The 16,563-nt window shown below is 44.1% G+C and overlaps 1 protein-coding gene and 1 non-coding gene across 4 annotated transcripts in view; one reads left to right on the forward strand and one right to left on the reverse strand.

Moving 5' to 3' along the window:
* Positions 1–16,563, reverse strand: part of Pnpla7 (patatin like phospholipase domain containing 7) — an 81,221-nt gene that overhangs the window by 14,277 nt on the left and 50,381 nt on the right. For all 3 annotated transcript variants that reach the window (XM_052725479.1, XM_052725480.1, XM_052725478.1), the window contains 2 exons: positions 13,669–13,738; positions 6,814–6,963 (listed from right to left, as the gene is read on the reverse strand). In XM_052725479.1, coding sequence (XP_052581439.1) covers positions 6,814–6,963; positions 13,669–13,738 — 220 coding nt within the window. The remainder of the gene's footprint in view (positions 1–6,813; positions 6,964–13,668; positions 13,739–16,563) is intronic.
* On the forward strand, positions 3,668–3,773 carry LOC128102718 (U6 spliceosomal RNA). The gene has a single exon (XR_008215487.1). It is a non-coding gene; the product is annotated as a U6 spliceosomal RNA (small nuclear RNA).

Genomic DNA, 16,563 nt, shown 5'->3' on the forward strand with positions numbered 1-16,563 from the left:
CCAGCACTCGGGAGGTAGAGGCAGGCGGATCTCTGTGAGTTCGAGGCCAGCCTGGTCTACAGCGCGAGATCCAGGAAAGGTGCAAAGCTACACAGAGAAACCCTGTCTCGAAAAACCAAAAAAAAAAAACCAAAAAAAAAAAACAAAACAAAAAAAAAAACTTCTCAGCCTGGATCCTTCACAAGCGTAACGCCTTTGGAAATGAAAGGAACGTATCAAAGGCAGTCACCCAACTCAAGGCAAAGGCAGGCACAATGTGGCTTTTTTTTTGGTTTTTCAAGACAGGGTTTCTCTGTGTAATTTTGGTGCCTGTCCTGGATCTCACTCTGTAGCCCAGGCTGGCCTCGAACTCACAAAGATCCACCTTCCTCTACCTCCCGGGTTCTGGGATTAAAGGTGTGCGCCACCACTGCGCAGTCACAATGTGGCTTTTCTAAATGCGAGTTCTGGTTCAACCGACAGGACGGTTCTCCAGGTGGTCTTGAACTTACCACTTCTCCCCTTTCTTGTAATTCTCAAGAATCACCATGGGATGTGCTGGTTCCTGAGACAGGGACGGGTAGGTCAGGAGAGCTGGGCTCAGCTCCTGCTCTTAGACACAGGATATTCTCCAACACTCTGACCCAGCTCGTCCTGTCCTGTGGGGTATGATACCCAAGGCAGGATGCTTTCCAGGTTCCTGAGCAGCCTCTTGAACTCTAGGGACCAGCTGATAATGAACCAGTGCACCTGTTGTTCCTTGCTGCCCACTCCAATAAACTTGCTCTGGTGTTGTGTAGCAATTTCCTCCTAAATAAAACCTCCCATCTTAGAGGGGAGCTCATTAAGACACAGGATATTAAAAGGAGCTGAAGCAACGGATGTTATAAGGGGAGAGGAAGTATTCCATCCTCTAGGGGACTTCTATAAGCTAAGGAAGTAAACAACTCACATAATTCTAGGAAGTCACTGAAACTAACCAGATTCACTAGGTTCTTCCCTCTCCAAGGGTATATAAGCAGCAAGAAGTGCTGAGATTCTCAGACCAGCTGACTGGCCTAGTAGAGGCAGATAGCTAACTCAAAGAAGCAGAGACCAGCTGAGCTGCCTGAAAAGGATGCTCGTCAACATGGTAAGCTGCCTACAGGTTATGTAGTGAGCACTAGGTTTTCAGATTTCATAGCTGTCACCCATGCTGGGGCGGGCTATTGGTGATGTAGCTGTCTTTGAGTAATTTCTGCTCCTGTAAGTAACCCTTTACCCATATTCCTGTAAGAAACCAAATAAAACTCACTGGTTCACCAAGTTAGACTTTGGTGGTACCCATACTTTAGCTTGTCATTGGTTCCCTATCTGGGTTGAGTAGTGAGCTACTTGTTCATGCTTTGTTGTGGAATATCTGTACACTGTATGAAGATGTGTTGCTGTGATTGATGTAATAAAAAGCTGAATGGCCAATAGCTAGGCAGGAGGTATAGGTGGGACTTCCTAGTAGAGAGAACTCTGGAAAGAAGAAAGGCGGAGTCACCAGCCAGACACAAAGAGGAAACAGAAGGTGCAAGATGGAACAAAGGTAATACCATGTGATAGAACATAGATTAATATAAATGGGTTAATTTAAGTTATAAGAGCTAGCTGAGACAAGCTGAAGCTAAAGGCCAAGCTTTCATAACTAATAAGAAGTCTCTGTGTCATGATTTGAGCTGGTGATCCAAAGACAGTCCAACAAGAAAGCTCGCTACAATGTTTCCCCAGGAGCGTGTCACAGACATGTGTGCACCTTGTGTGTGAGCATTCTCTCTCACCAGGTTCAGACCAGCTGATAAGCAGAGCATTGTTTGGTGATGGTAACTCAAAGACATGATCCAAGAAATAAATAGCCAGTAAGGTGTGTTTACATGATATAAAAATTCCTGCTCCATAAAAGCCACTGTTGAGTGAATGAAATAACAAGACACTGACCAGGAGAAACTATTCACAAAAGGAGTGTCTTACGGGAAACTGTTGTCTAAAATAGATACAATGGACTCTCAAATTTCAACAATATGAGAACAACCAGGGAGGAGCCTGGAGAGATGGCTCAGTTGGTGAAGTACTTGCCATGCAAGCCTGAGCACCTGAGTTCAGACCCCCAGCACCCATGAAAAACTCCAGGCTCACTGCAGCCCCAGCACTGGCGGGACAGAAACGGAGGCTCCCGGGAGCTTGCTAGCTAGCTGGTCTAGCTGAGCAGTGATGCACAGAAGAAAAAGCACATGAAAAAACATCCTGTATCACACAGCATAAGGGAAACAACATAAAGATCGGTGGTTTCCAGGGTTTGTGTGGGAGAAGGGATGAGCATACAGAGCACCCTCAGGACAAGTGAAAACACCTTGAGTGGTACTGCAGTAGTGAACACACGTCATCACATACACCTAAACCCACCGAACAGCAACGGGGGTGACTCCTCATGCCCACTCTGACCCTGGGCAGTGGTGATGTGATGACAGAAGTTCCATTCTGGTAAGGAATGCTGATAGTGAGGATAGCTGGACATGGTGAGGGGCAGGGAACACATACGAAATCCATGTATGTAGCACGAATCTTCCCAATTTTGCTTTGCTCCTACAAAGCTTTTTTTTTTTTTGAGTCAAGGTCCTTCTATATTGTAGTAACTGGCTTAGAACTCACTCTGAAGACCAGGCTGGCTTAAATTCGCAGCAGCCTTCCTGCCTCTGCCCACCAGGTCTGGGATTACAGGTGTGTTTCACCATACCTGGCTTTAAAAAGTGAGTCCCCTTCCCTACCAGCGGCCACAGTAAGAAAAGGAATAGCCCAATTAGCAAATGAGAAAAAGGGCCTGGGATGTAGTTGAAAGTGGAGCACTTGTTTAACATATGTGAGGCCCTGGGTTCTACCCCAGCAATAAGACAAACAAAAACAGGAAGAAAAAAAGCAAGCAAGCAGAACATATGAACAGACATTTCACCAGAGAATATATACAGGGAGCAAATCCGCACATGAAATGTTTACTGTCATAAACCAACAGAGAAAAGTAAATTAAAATTAGGGTACATGGTGGTACACACCTTTAGTCCCAGCACTCAGGAGGCAGAGGCAGGAGGATCTCTGTAAGTTCAAGGCCATACAAGGCTACATAGTAAGACGCTGCTCCAAAAAAAGAAAAAAACAAAACAAACAACAAAAACAAGAGTTGAAGAAATTAAAGAGTTTCAGGCCAGCCAAGACAACATAGTAAGACCCTGTCTCAAAAATTAAGAGTAAGTAAGTAAGTAAGTAAATAAATAAATAAATAAATAAATAAATAAATAAATAAAATTAGGGCATGCTGTCACTATGCCCCTATTAAAATAGCTAAAATTAAAATAGTCATGACACAGAATATTGGCAAGGATGTGAGGAAACTGGCCCTTCACACATTGCTGGTGGGAATACAAATGGTATAGACATTGTGGAGAAAGCCTAGCAGTTTCCTATTAGACTGAACATACTCAGACTCCAGAGAAATGGAAATTTATATGTATAAAAAAATCCATCCATTACACAAATGGTCACAACAATTTAATTCACAGTATTCCCAAACTGGAAACGATCCAAACACCCTTCAATAATGAGTAGCTGCATAAACTGAAACATGCCCTCAGTGGTGTGAATACACCACAGCAGTAAAAAGAAAGCAAGTCATGTTCGCTTTGGCAGCACATACACTAAAACTGAATAAAAATAATTCAGAGATTAGCATGGCCCCTGAACAAGATGATATGCCAATTTGTGAAGGGTTCCATATTTTTAAAAAGAAAGAAAATCTCACAAGGCCACATGCTATGATTCTATTTTTATGACTTTCTCAGAATGACAAAAATCAGAGATTAAGGAGAGTTAGTTGTTTGGATGTCAGTGAGAAGGGTGTTGATGGAATGTGGCAGCTTTAAAGTGGCAGCTGGAAGGGTTTCTATGGCAATGAGCTTTGCAGCATTGGTATCGTCCTGGCTACCAGGATATGCTGTGTCAAAGGAGGGGGCACATGTGGTGATACACTGTGTACCCTAATAAAATTTGCCTGAAGATCAGAGAACAGAACAAGCCACTAGATTAAACATAGAGGCCAGGCAGTGGTGGCACACACCTTTAATCCCAGTACTTGGGAAGCACATAGCCTTCAATGGCTGGGCAGAGAAAGGTATATAAGGCATGAGGAGACAGGAACTAGAAGCTTTTGTCAGAAGCATCCCTTTCTGCTAGAGGCTTTTTCAGGCTGAGGAGTCCTAGAGGTAAGAGGTGTCTTTTTTTTGTCTCTGATCTTTCAGCACTTCCACCAATATCTGGTACCGGGTTTTTTATTAAAAGACCATTTTAAGATTCATGTTATAGTCATATGTGCGTTCACATACATACACGTGCACCAGAACAGTTAATGAGTCTGGAGCTGACCTTCAGAGTAGTCTTAGCATCATGTGCGGTGTTATTATAGGGGACACTGGAAAAGGTCATGGGGGCCTTTCTTTACTTTGCCATTTCTTGTGATTCTATAATTATCTTGAATTAAAAAAGTTTTCTCCACAGAGCAACTTGACACTGCACTGGATGCAGCCTGAACAATCTAACCAATGTCACCGAAAATGAACAGGACTTTCTATACACCTGCAATATGGATTGCAAAACAAAGATCAAGACTATCATACAAGCTGGGTATGGTGACACACGCCTTTAATCCCAGCACTCTGGAGGCAGAGGCAGGCGGATCTCTGTGAGTTCAAGGCCAGCCTGGTCTCCAAAGCAAGTTCCAGGAAAAGCACAAAGCTACACAGAGAAAGCCTGTCTCAAAAAACCAAAAAAAAAAAAAAAAAAAAAAAAAAAAGAAAGAAAGAAAGAAAAGAAAATTCCAGGACAGCCATCTACACAGTGAGTGAGATTCTGTCTCAAAAAACAAAACAAAAAAATATAAACAAAAACAAAAAACCGCAATAATTTTAAATTATTTTAAATATACCACTATATTTTTATTTTATTTAAGAATAATTTATAAGCCAGGCAGTGGTGGCGCACGCCTTTAATCCCAGGACTTGGGAGGCAGAGCCAGGTGGATCTCTGTGAGTTCGAGGTCAGCCTGGTCTGCAGAGAACTACATAGAGAAATCCTGTCTTGAAAAAAAACCAAACAAAAAAGAATAATTCACAGCTAATAAATACTATGGGCTGGAGTGGTGGCTCAGAGGTTAAAAGCACTGACTGCTCTTCCAGAGGTCCTGAGTTCAATTCCCAGCAACCACATGGTGACTCACAACCATCTGTAATGAAATTTGGCGCCTTCTTCAAGCATGCAGGCATACGTATACATAATAAATAAATCTTTTTTTAAAAAAACAACACTATGGTATCTTTCAATTTTACAGATCTTTGGTTTGCATTATTTAATGTTTTATATCAGTGGTTCTCAATCTTCCTAATGCTTTGACCTTTTAATACAGGTCCTCATGTTGTGGTGACCCCAACCATAACATTATTTCAATGCTACTCATAACTGTAATTTGTTACTATTATGAATTGTAATATAAATATCAGATATGCAGGATATCTGATACATGACCCCCAAAAGGGTCATGACGCACAGGTTGAGAACCACTGTTTTATATAATTTAAGTATCTGTAGGGTAGAGGAAGTGTTTGTGCTGTTCTGAAATAGATATTCTAATAATATCTTATTTTATGATTACTGGACATAAGCACTGCATTCACTATTGTACCACTTTACAGAGACATTCCTGAAACTTTTACTATAACCTACCATGAGTATCTTATCATATGCTCACTCAAAATTAGATCAAAAATTGTAACTAAAATGTGGCAATGAATGGACTAAAGGGTACACTCTGTGACCCAACAGGCCACACTACAGCTGCCACAAGAAGATTCTTCTTTTTGTAGCTGTTGTATTTCTTTATTTTGTTAGGTTTTCAGATTTTCTTTTAAATTTGGTTTTGATTATGGGGGGTAGGTTTCAAGGGCAGAGGGCAGATGCAAGGGGACAGGGAGATTAGGATTGGAATGCAAGATGTGAAATCCACAAAGAATCAATACAAGTTTTTAAAAAATGTTAAGAAAAACAGAATACCTTATGAACTTGGAAATTTTCAAGAATTCTCTTGAGTTTTAATTTCCTATTCTTAGATTCCCCAATTTTAAACATATATGTATTTATCCGCTTGCTCATGAGTGTGGCGGTGAGAGTAACTTGTAGGAGCTGGCTTTCTCCTTCCCCTGCAGGCACTGGGGGTCAAGCTTAGGTTGTCAGGCTGGGTATAAGATGTCTTTAACTGCTGAGCCATCTTGCCAGCTCTAGCCTCTAAAATTGAACAACTTCTTCCTGATGGATGACCAGCTCTAGGTTTCATCCTAGGACTAACGTACTCCAGCTGTTGGCCCAGAGAGTGGTTTAGTTCTAACCGATCCCCTACCAAAGCTACCTGATCCCATCCAAGGGCATTTTCTATCAGGTCAGCAAGCTCCATGGCCATCTACTCCCATACCTATTTTCCAGCAAGCAGAGTGCTGGCATACACTTCTAGCAGGCTCAGAACCTACAACGATAGGCCTGTGATGGGGGGATGTCAGTACAGAGGGCTCTCCTAATGTCTCTGGGTCCCTCCATCTTAAGGGTTTCTAACACATCATATACTATTACATACTCTCTGCCTGTGAAGATCTCAAGGCCTGGAAATCCCTTAATGTGGAGGGCTCCTTCAGAGTAGAGCCTCCCCTGGATAGAGGGTAGGCAGCCCACAGTTCCTGAGGAACGGATAATGTTTACCTTCAGGACCTCTGTGTAGCTTACCAATGGCACTGAGGGCATGCTGGAGTTCCAGAGCAAAGGCAGTTAGGGGCACGTCCTCAGACACAGGCATTGCTGCTACCGTGGACAAGTTGCCAGGTGGGTTCCCCAAGTCCCATTTGCTGCTTGCTGTGTGAAGTCCAAGCTGGTGACCTGTAGGGATAGAACCAAGAATCAACTTGGAAGGCTGGGCCACCAGCAGAACAGCTATGGTGACGGATGACACAGGGTGCCACCAAGAGGGACCAGAGTCTGCTTTCAGTCTCACAATGACTAAAGCAGGCCCTTGATCAATACCAAAATGGATGTGCTCTAGTTTTGGCCCAGCCATAAATTATCTTGATCCTCCAGAGCTTGGGAATTCAAGGAGCAAGAAAATTTGGGAAATATTCTGCCAGATGAGAGCACCCCCACACCCCAATGGTTTCACTATGTAGCCTTGGCTGGCCTCAGATCCATCTCTCTTAATGGTGTGTGTATGTATGTGTGTGTGTGTGTGTGTGTGTGTGTGTGTGTGTGTGTGTGTGTGTGTGTGTGTGTGTGTATACACACCATTCTCTTTATAGTTTTTTGTTTTTAATCACTCTAGAATCTGTAAGCTCAGAAGATCAACAGACACACCTTTATCATCTCTTATCCACATGGGATTCCAAAAACCAAAGGAAGCAGAGAATAAAGGAGGAAGGTCAATCATTCTGGGGCAGGGGCAGGGGCATCCTAAGGAGACACCAGAAGGGATGCCTGAAGGAGAAATCGAAGCAGGCAGAGCCTCCTTGAGACCAGAATATCCAAGGGTCCAACAGAGCCTCACCCAGATACCCAGAGGGCCTAGACCTTCCCGCCAGGCCCTACTCAGCTGCAGGGACTGTAGACCACTCAACTAACACAGGGGCAAGACCAAAGACATTTTAGTTTTGCTATCCTGTAGCAAAAGATCCTGGTACAAGTTCTTCTCCAATACAAAGTTCTCCTCTTGAAGGGGCCCCTCCTGCGTCCATAAAAGGTGGTTGAGCACAGGGTTTCCTGGCATTTTCATGCTATGGGCTCCCTGGCGACATGGTTGCCTATCCTCCTCTACAATGTCCCTCTCACCCCTGACCTTCCTTTTTACTCTGACACAGACAGACCCATCTTCAGGCCTGGGTCTCATGTCTTCCTTAAGCGCAGTTTCCAAATGCCTGGCTTCTCTCCTCCTCACCCCAGGAACAGCTTCCAGAAACTATCAGATACACAGTTCCAATTGGTTGGACATATGTCTGCACAGACTGACTTAGAAGTCTGGTGCAGAGCTACAGGTGGAGGGAGCTACAGGGATATGTGGAGCCCCATTCAGTGACCTGTAGGCACAGAGCCAGGAGTCAACTTGTAAAGCTGGGCCACTGCCTGGAAGCCCCCATGTTTCCAGATGACATAAGGTACAGGACCGTAAGAGAGAGAGTTTAGGAAGGGTTTGCCATTCCAAGCAAATCTAAGAGCAGGGAGAGAGGGTGAGAGATAAGGAGCCACACTTAGGCTGTGATAAGCAGAAACAAGTCTATAGTCTTAAGAGGATACATGCATTTCACCTACACACACATAATACATATGTAATACATACACCCTCATACATCATACATATATCACACAAATACTACACACACAATTCACATACATCTCACACACAACATATATATCCATATATATATATACACACCATATATACAATTTGCATACATACCGCCCAGACACCATGTATATACCACACATATAACTTATACATGTACTTCATATATACCATATATGCATCACATACACACACCTTGAATATATATACACATACACAAAGATATTCACTGCAATATTGTTTAAAATAGTTGGGAAGGCCAGGGATAGTGGTGACACCTTTAATCCCAGCACTCAGGAGGCAGAAACAGGAGAATCTCTGTGGGTTTGAGGCCAATCTGGTCTACAGAGTGAACTCCAGGCCAGTCAGGGATACATAATGATACCCTGTCTCAAGAAACAAAACAGAACAAAAAAACCCACAACAACAATAACAACAAAGACAAAAACAAAAAATAAACAAAAATAGAGCTGAGGAGAGATGTTTGGTAATGGGGGAAATAGCTGAATGAATGACCCTCTTAGCCATCAAAAAATAAAACACATCTTTAAGCCAGGTGGTGGTGGTGGTGGTGGTGGTGGTGGTGGTGGTGCAGGCCTTTAATCCCAGCACCCAGAAGGCAGAGGCAGGTGGATCTCTGTGAGTTCCAGGCCAGCCTAGTCTACAGAGTGATATCCAGGGCAGCCAGAGCAACACAGAGAAACCCTGTCTCAAAAAAATAAATACATAAATAAATAAAACAGGGGGCTGCAGAGATGCCTCAGAGGTTAAGTGCACTGGCTGCTCTCCCAGAGGTCCTGAGTTCAATTCCCAGCAACCACATGGTGGCTCACAACCATCTGTAATGAGATCTGGTGCCCTCTTCTGGCCTGTAAGCATTCATGCAGACAGAACACTGTATACATAATAAATAAATCTACAATAAATACAACCCCACATCTTTATATAACGGTGACAACAGTTACTGAGTGAAATAGCTATCGCTTCCTGGATACCTCCTTGCCCTGCCCTTGCCCTGCCCTTGCCCTGCCCTTGCCCTGCCCTTGCCCCGCCCTTGCCCTGCCCTTCCCCTGCTCCCCTAGGTCTTCATCTCCCAGGCCTATGGAAGGAGGCCGTCTTTACTTATTTCATCCTCATTCATTAGCTCTGGGGAGAGGATGTGGCCTTCTAACAAGGCAGTTCCCACTCCCCAAGTGGCTTTCCCATCAAATGTAGGAATGGGAGTTGTGAGGCAGTGGAGCTTCCACCCAGAAAGCCCACAAGGAGGCACCAAGCAGTCAACTGTCCTCTGCTCAGGGTAGGCTGCTTCCACAAACTGAGTGGATGGTTACCACTCTGGTAATTAGGAGGAAACAACACCTAAGTAACAACTAAGTCACTAAAACCCCAAAGCCCACAGCCCAGAGCACCGCCTAGCAGAAGCAGATGAAAATCACTGCGACAGCAGTGATCTGAATAGCTCTTCCTCAGGTAGCCTCCTCTACAACAGGTCTTCTTTGGGGATTCTGAGATGTCAGAACCCTGTTTTAGTAGAACCAGTACGGGAGCTCTAGTGTTAGCCATGTGTAGCTCTCAGTCTTCAACTGAGGTACTTAGGGAGTCTTTACTGTGGTCCAAAGGGAAGTGGCGTGAGGGACACCTCATCTGGAGGCTCTAAGGGCTGCAGGAAGCAGCTCTCTCGATTCAGTAGGTCAAGGAAGGAAGCTGGCTCTGCTTCTTGAAGGAGTCCTTTCCAAGGAGGCTGCCTCTACGAAGCCTCACCAGCTTGAACACAAAGCAGCCTTTCTATCTAGCAAGCAGAAGCCCTGCACCGGCCAGAGAGGGGAGCGGAGAAAGCTTTCTTCAGCCATGCCTGGGCTAGGCAGGTCAGAATCCACAGAGGATCAGAACAAAGGATGGCACAGAACTCCAGCAATCCTACCGGCTCAAGGAAACAGAGGCCGACCAGACAAATCATAGTCCAGAAAACTAGGGCAGAACCTGAGCTATGAATACAAACACACTGACAGCCACAGAAGATTTACATGGGAATATAATATTCAAAAATAGATATTTGTTTAATATAGTATATACATTTAAAAATTCAGTATATTCCAATTACCAGGTACACTAAGAACAAGGAATTTTTTTCTTTCTTTCTTTTTTTTTTTTTTGGTTTTTTGAAATAGAGTTTCTCTGTGTGTAGCCCTGGCTATCCTGGAACTTGCTCTGTAGACCAGGCTGATCTCAAACTCAAAGATCCAACTTTCTCTGCATCCTGAATGCTGGGATTAAAGACATACACCACCTCTACAGCAAGCAATCTTAACTTGAATGAGAAAAATCAGTCAACAGACAAAATAACAGCACAAAGATTAGAATTATTTGCTAGGAACAATGAAATACAACCAGTCACAGCCAGCCATCATGAAATCATGAGCATTTCTGAAACAAACAGAAACAGAAAACCTTAGTAAAACAAAGAGCCAAAACACAACAACAAATAAAAGGTTCTCTGGGGCAGGAGTGACAGTGGTATACACTTGTGATCCCAGGAGTCACAGCAGTACACACTCGTGATCCCAGGAGTCACAGAGGCACACACTCGTGATCCCAGCAGGAGACTACTAGACTAAGAGGGAGCCCAGAGCAGAAGGATGGCAAATTCTAGGTCAGTCTGGGCTATATACTGAGTCAGAGGCCAGCCTGGGATACACAGCAAGTTCCTGTCTCCAAATAATAATAACCAAAAAAAATATTTTTAAACCACTTTGTATAGGTCAAATAGGAGAATCAAGGTGACAGGAAAGAGCAAGAAATATTGAGGACAGACCAAAGTAACAATTCTATTTGAACATCATAGAGACAGAAAGATAAAAAAGTGACCAGTGCCCCAGATACCTCTGCGACAATAACAAAAGGCCCAGCATTCGTGACACTTTGTTTTAAGAAGAAAAGAAAGAAAACAGGGTTGGAAAAAGATGTGAAGAAAGAAAAGCTAAGAATTTCCCAAATTTGCTAAAAGATATAATCTATAGGTTAAAGCAAAATTAACTCCAAAGGCATAAATCCAAAGATTTTCTAATTTCTGAAATGTAAACATGAGAATAATTTAAGTGCAGGTCAAGTGTCAGTTATCTGAAATCCCCGAGGCCAGAGTGCTTTAGAGTTCTGGCCTTGTCAGATTTTAGAGTGTTCCCAGTCTACTGGTTAAACATTCCTCATCTGAAAGTAGCAAATGCTCCAAAATTCAGAACTTCTGAATGCTGACGGGACACTTCAAAAGTTTTGGATTTTGGATTTCAGATTTTTAAATGTTTGGTTCTCAAGGCATGTAGAAGTAATGGTTAAGACACATCTCAAGGGCTGGTGAGATGGCTCATTGGTTAAGAGCACTGGCTATCATTCCAGCACCCACATGTGGCTTACAACTGTCTGTAACTCCAGTTTCAAAGGATCTGACACCCTCTTCTGGCCTCCAAGGGCACTGCATACATGTAGTGCACAGACATATATGCAGGCAAAACACCCAGATACATAAAAATAAACAAATCTCAAAAACAACAACAACAAAACATACAACGGCTGGCCTCGAACTCACAGAGATCTGCCTGGCTCTACCTCCTGAGTGCGGGATTAAAGGTGTGTGCCACCACCGCCCGGCCAATAAGGCACTTTCATTCCACTTAAAATGAAAAATTATTGCTATTAATGGATGAGGATAAGCATAAAATACTGTACTCCCTACAGTGACCATGGAAACCGTACAACAAAGAGAATGTAGAAATCAGAACTAATAAAAATAGGATGCTTAAAAGTAACCAAAAAGAATACTATTGAAGCCAGGCGGCGGCGGTGGCGCACGCCTTTAATCCCAGCACTCGGGAGGCAGAGGCAGGCGATCTCTGTGAGTTTGAGGCCAGCCTGGGCTACAGAGTGAGTTCCAGGAAAGGTGCAAAGATACACAGAGAAACCCTGTCTCGAGAAACCAAAATAATAATAATAATAATAGTATTGGAACAAAATTAAAGCATAAGGTAGTAGACATAAATTCTAATAGAACAGCTTTGTTAGAGGTAAGTGGTCTGAATAGTTAAAAGGTAAAGATTACCAGAAGAATAATTAAAAGACTTGGCCTCTCACTATGCCTTCCTTTAAGACACTTACTTCAAACATAGTGGTCAGACGGGCTGAAAGCAAAGTAAGAAAGAAACCACATGTATTGAACAGTATGGTGTCTCTCCTGAATTCATACCCACTCAGAACTTCAGAATGTAATCTCATGTGGAAAAACCCTTAAAGACTGATGAAGTAAAGATGAATCCATCCTGGAGAAGGACCACGGTTTTCTATTGCTGTGTGCACACTGTAAGCACAGACAGTTTGCTTAACATAATACTTAAAATACCAGGATGTGATCCAAATGACAAGGTGTACTGAGAGTAAAGAGCTAAACAGCAGCTTGTTCACCCACAATGTGTCCTCTCAACAAACATTCAGTACTGCACACCAGTCTCAGCCATGTATAAAGCTTGTATGTCTGTACGGGACCAGGTCACAAATGAGCTAGCCTGGGAGAGCTAGTGGGAAAAGAAACAAAAGATGAGGCTAAGATGAGCAGAGGGTGGGGAGGACCAGAGGTGTGCACACAAATGTACAATGGCCACCTAGGCAGGGAACATGGAGGTGGAGGCAGGAGAGAGCCATGGGCATAGTGTGCACCGAACAGTACACAGCCAGAGAGCGACACCAGAGATCCAGGAAAAGAAGACAGTCCTAGAACACATAGTGACCAGTGGCTCCCAAATTAGGGACACTCTTGGAGATAGAAGGAAACAAACATGCTGTGGCAGTTTTAATTCCTGACACCCTACAGTGATTTCACCATCTTTTTACACTTGGCACATGACAGACAGACTACGGCAGCCTCCCACTCTCCCACTCTCCCAGAGGCTTCACCCTCTATTTCCCTTTCTAATCACTGACAGGAATAGAAGGCAGATATATCACACTTCTTCTCACAAACAGTTGAGCTTCCCCCTGTGCTGCCCATGTCGAGACACATCTTGGCAAAATATGCTGGCACTGTCAGAACCTACGCCCTCCTTACTCAGAGTTGTGCTTGGGGGGAGCCCGTGGACGTTTCCAAGAGTCATGCAGCACAGTATCCCACAATGCTCCAGGGGTCTGCCCCGGCCGGCTTCCATGCTTCTTTCTTCTACTCCTCAGGGGAAGGGGGGGGGCAGTGGGTGGACTGAGGAGGTGTTGAGACTCACCTGTTGCAGATCCCTGCTGGAGGCTGCCTAAGATCTTCTCACCCAAGAGATGAATCAGTCGGGTTACAACCTTGGGGTAGAGGAAGAAGGAAAATCCCAAACGACATTGTTAAAAGGTGAAACGCTGGGGACTGAAAAAGTCACAGTGATGTTCAGACAGCACACTGGGTTGTCAGAGACTGGAAATAAATATGCGTTACGGGTGACAGGAGCCATGCACAACTCTCTGGTTGCCAGATGAGACAGGGTTAGTTGCCAACTTGACAAATGCAGAAAGAGATGGCCTAGACATGCCTATTGGGATTGTCCTGGTGACATTAACTGATGGGGAGGACCCATCTCAACTGTGGACAGGACCTGGGTTTTATAAATGGAAAAGCGAGATGAGTACCGTCACGCATGCACTCATTGCTCGCTGGTCTCGATTGCGGATGGGACGGAACAGACGCCTCCTCTAGCTCCTGCCGCTGTGGTTTCTCTACTATGAGGGACTCAGAGCCAAAATAAAACATTTTCCCTTTGAGTTGCTTTTGTCAGGGTATTTTTACCACAACAAAAGGAAAGAAATTAAATTACCAGGAAAAAGGACCTTGATGGGGGGGGGGGGGGGAGGTGGTTGCTCAGTCCAGGGGTGACAAGGAGAAATGGAAACACAAAAGGTGTCTGTGACCTTGAGCCTGCTGCAGGTTCTCACACTCACTGGAGGTAGCAAGCGACCTAAGGAACCCACCCATGACCCCCAGGCATGGCAAAGACAGCTGACAAGGCCTCCTGAGAATAGGGTTCACCTCAGACAGGGCACCTGCTTTGTCTGGTATCATTTAAGTGACACCGGGGCCACTTCTTCTTTGTTGTTGTTTTTGGGTTTTTTGTTTGTTTGTTTTCAAGACAGAGACTCTCTCTGGAGCCTTAGCCAAAGAACTGTCCTGGATCTCGCTCTGTAAACCAGGCTGGCCTCAAACTCACAGAGATCCGTCTGCCTCAGCCTCCCCAGTGCTGGGATCAAGGGTGTGCGCCAGCACCTCCTGGTTCACAAGGGCCACTTCTAGCACGGAAATTAAGGAAGCTTATTTGTCCCAGCATGGTCGGGTCAGAGACCCCAGAAGATCCAAATGAAACTGACCAGATTTTCAGAGATGAAACAAAAAGTAGTCTGAGTAGAGAAGTCTGAAAGTAAGCCTGAAAGCATGATGTTTCCAGACGAGGCTATTGTTAATATAGTCTACTGTAACAGAAGTTTCGAAACACAAGAAAGCAGAGAGAAGAGTACAGGAAATTCCACTGTTCCTTCACCCACCTCAGTAGTGCTATTTCATAAACAAGCCTTTGGGAGCACTCATGGAGTTCTACGATGACTATCTGAATGTTTCTCTAAAGGCCAGGAGCCAAAACAAACCAACACCTATACTCAGCAAAGCATGATAATGTACACCTTTCAAACCAGCATTGGGAAGCTGAGATATGAGGGTATGAAGTTTGAGGCCTGCCTGGACGACAAGAGAAGTTCAAGGCCAGCCTGGGAACTTAACACCCTGTCTCAAAATAAAATTTAAAGAACTGGGGATGTAGTTCAGTGCCATAGTGCTTGTGTAGTGTACATAAGGCCCTGAGCTCAATCCCCAGCACCACAAATAAAGCAATAAAATTGTCACATTTAAAAACAAGTAAATTCAAAGTGAGACTAATTTTGCTGTTGTTGCTGTTTTTTTGGGAGACAGAGTCTCACTATTGTAGTCCTGGTTACCCTGGAACTCACTATGTAGACCAGACTGGCTTTGAATTCACAGAACTCACAGCCTGTAACCTTGGCTCTAACTTCCAAATACTAGGGTTAAAAGCGGACCACCATGTCTGGCCATTAAAGCTAATTTTTTAAAAGGTTATTTCTATATCAAGTGGCAAAGGTTCCAGATCGGCCAATAAGTCCACAAAAAGGGGTCTGGTATCTTAAAAAAAAAGTGAGGAAGCACAAATTCACACCACTGTGATGTACCCACGAGAACGGTTGGTGTTAAGCAGCTGCCTGTGTGTTTGCTAGCACTCTAGGCTCAGGAGCCACATCCTACAGGGCTGGGAAACAGCACAGCCACTTTGGAGAACTGTGCAGTTCCCAAAGCACACATCTATCTCGTGACCTAGCAACTGAACAAGGGAAATGAATCATCTGTTTATAATAACATTTGTCAAGAATGTGTTCAGCAGCCTTTTAAACCCAATAGTTCCAAACTGGAAAGCATCCCAACACCCACCAACTGGAGAACAGACAAATGGACTGAGACCAGCAGCAGGATACTGCTGGACAATGAACAAAGCCATTCACAAAAAGTACATTTTGTACTAATTCATTCATATACAATTAACAAACAGACCTGGGTTATAATTCAGAGGTAAAGTGACTACCTACTATACATAAGGCACTGGGTTTCATTACTAGTACCACATACATATACACTGGAAAAAAAATTAAAAAAGAAGAAGAAAAAGAAGAGGAGGTGGGAGGAAGAAGAGGAGGAGAGTTGGAAAGAAAAAAAAATTGACACTGAAAAGTAGTTTTAAGACTAAGGGCGGTGGGGTGGTGGCACATGCCTTTAATCCCAGCACTCAGGAGGCAGAGGCAGGCAGATCTCTGTGAGTTCAAGGCTAGCCTGGTCTACAAAGTGAGTTCCAAGACAGTCAGGGCTGTCAAACAGAGAAACCCTGTCTCAAAAACAAACAAAGACTATGGGAGACTGTTGAGGGGAGCACCACCATGGGCTCCCTGGGGTTTAGGCCAGAGTGTCGGTTTTCCCCTTCTCTCCTGTGACAAGTCTTGTCACTCAGGCAGGGAGGACAATCAGAAAGGGCAGCTGACCAACAGCTCAGAGATGCAGCCTAAGTACTCCTCTTCAACCAACC

The sequence above is a fragment of the Peromyscus californicus genome, unplaced genomic scaffold (genome assembly GCF_007827085.1).
Source record: "Peromyscus californicus insignis strain IS unplaced genomic scaffold, ASM782708v3 Scaffold_7__1_contigs__length_154581171, whole genome shotgun sequence".
Taxonomy (NCBI): Eukaryota; Metazoa; Chordata; class Mammalia; order Rodentia; family Cricetidae; genus Peromyscus; species Peromyscus californicus.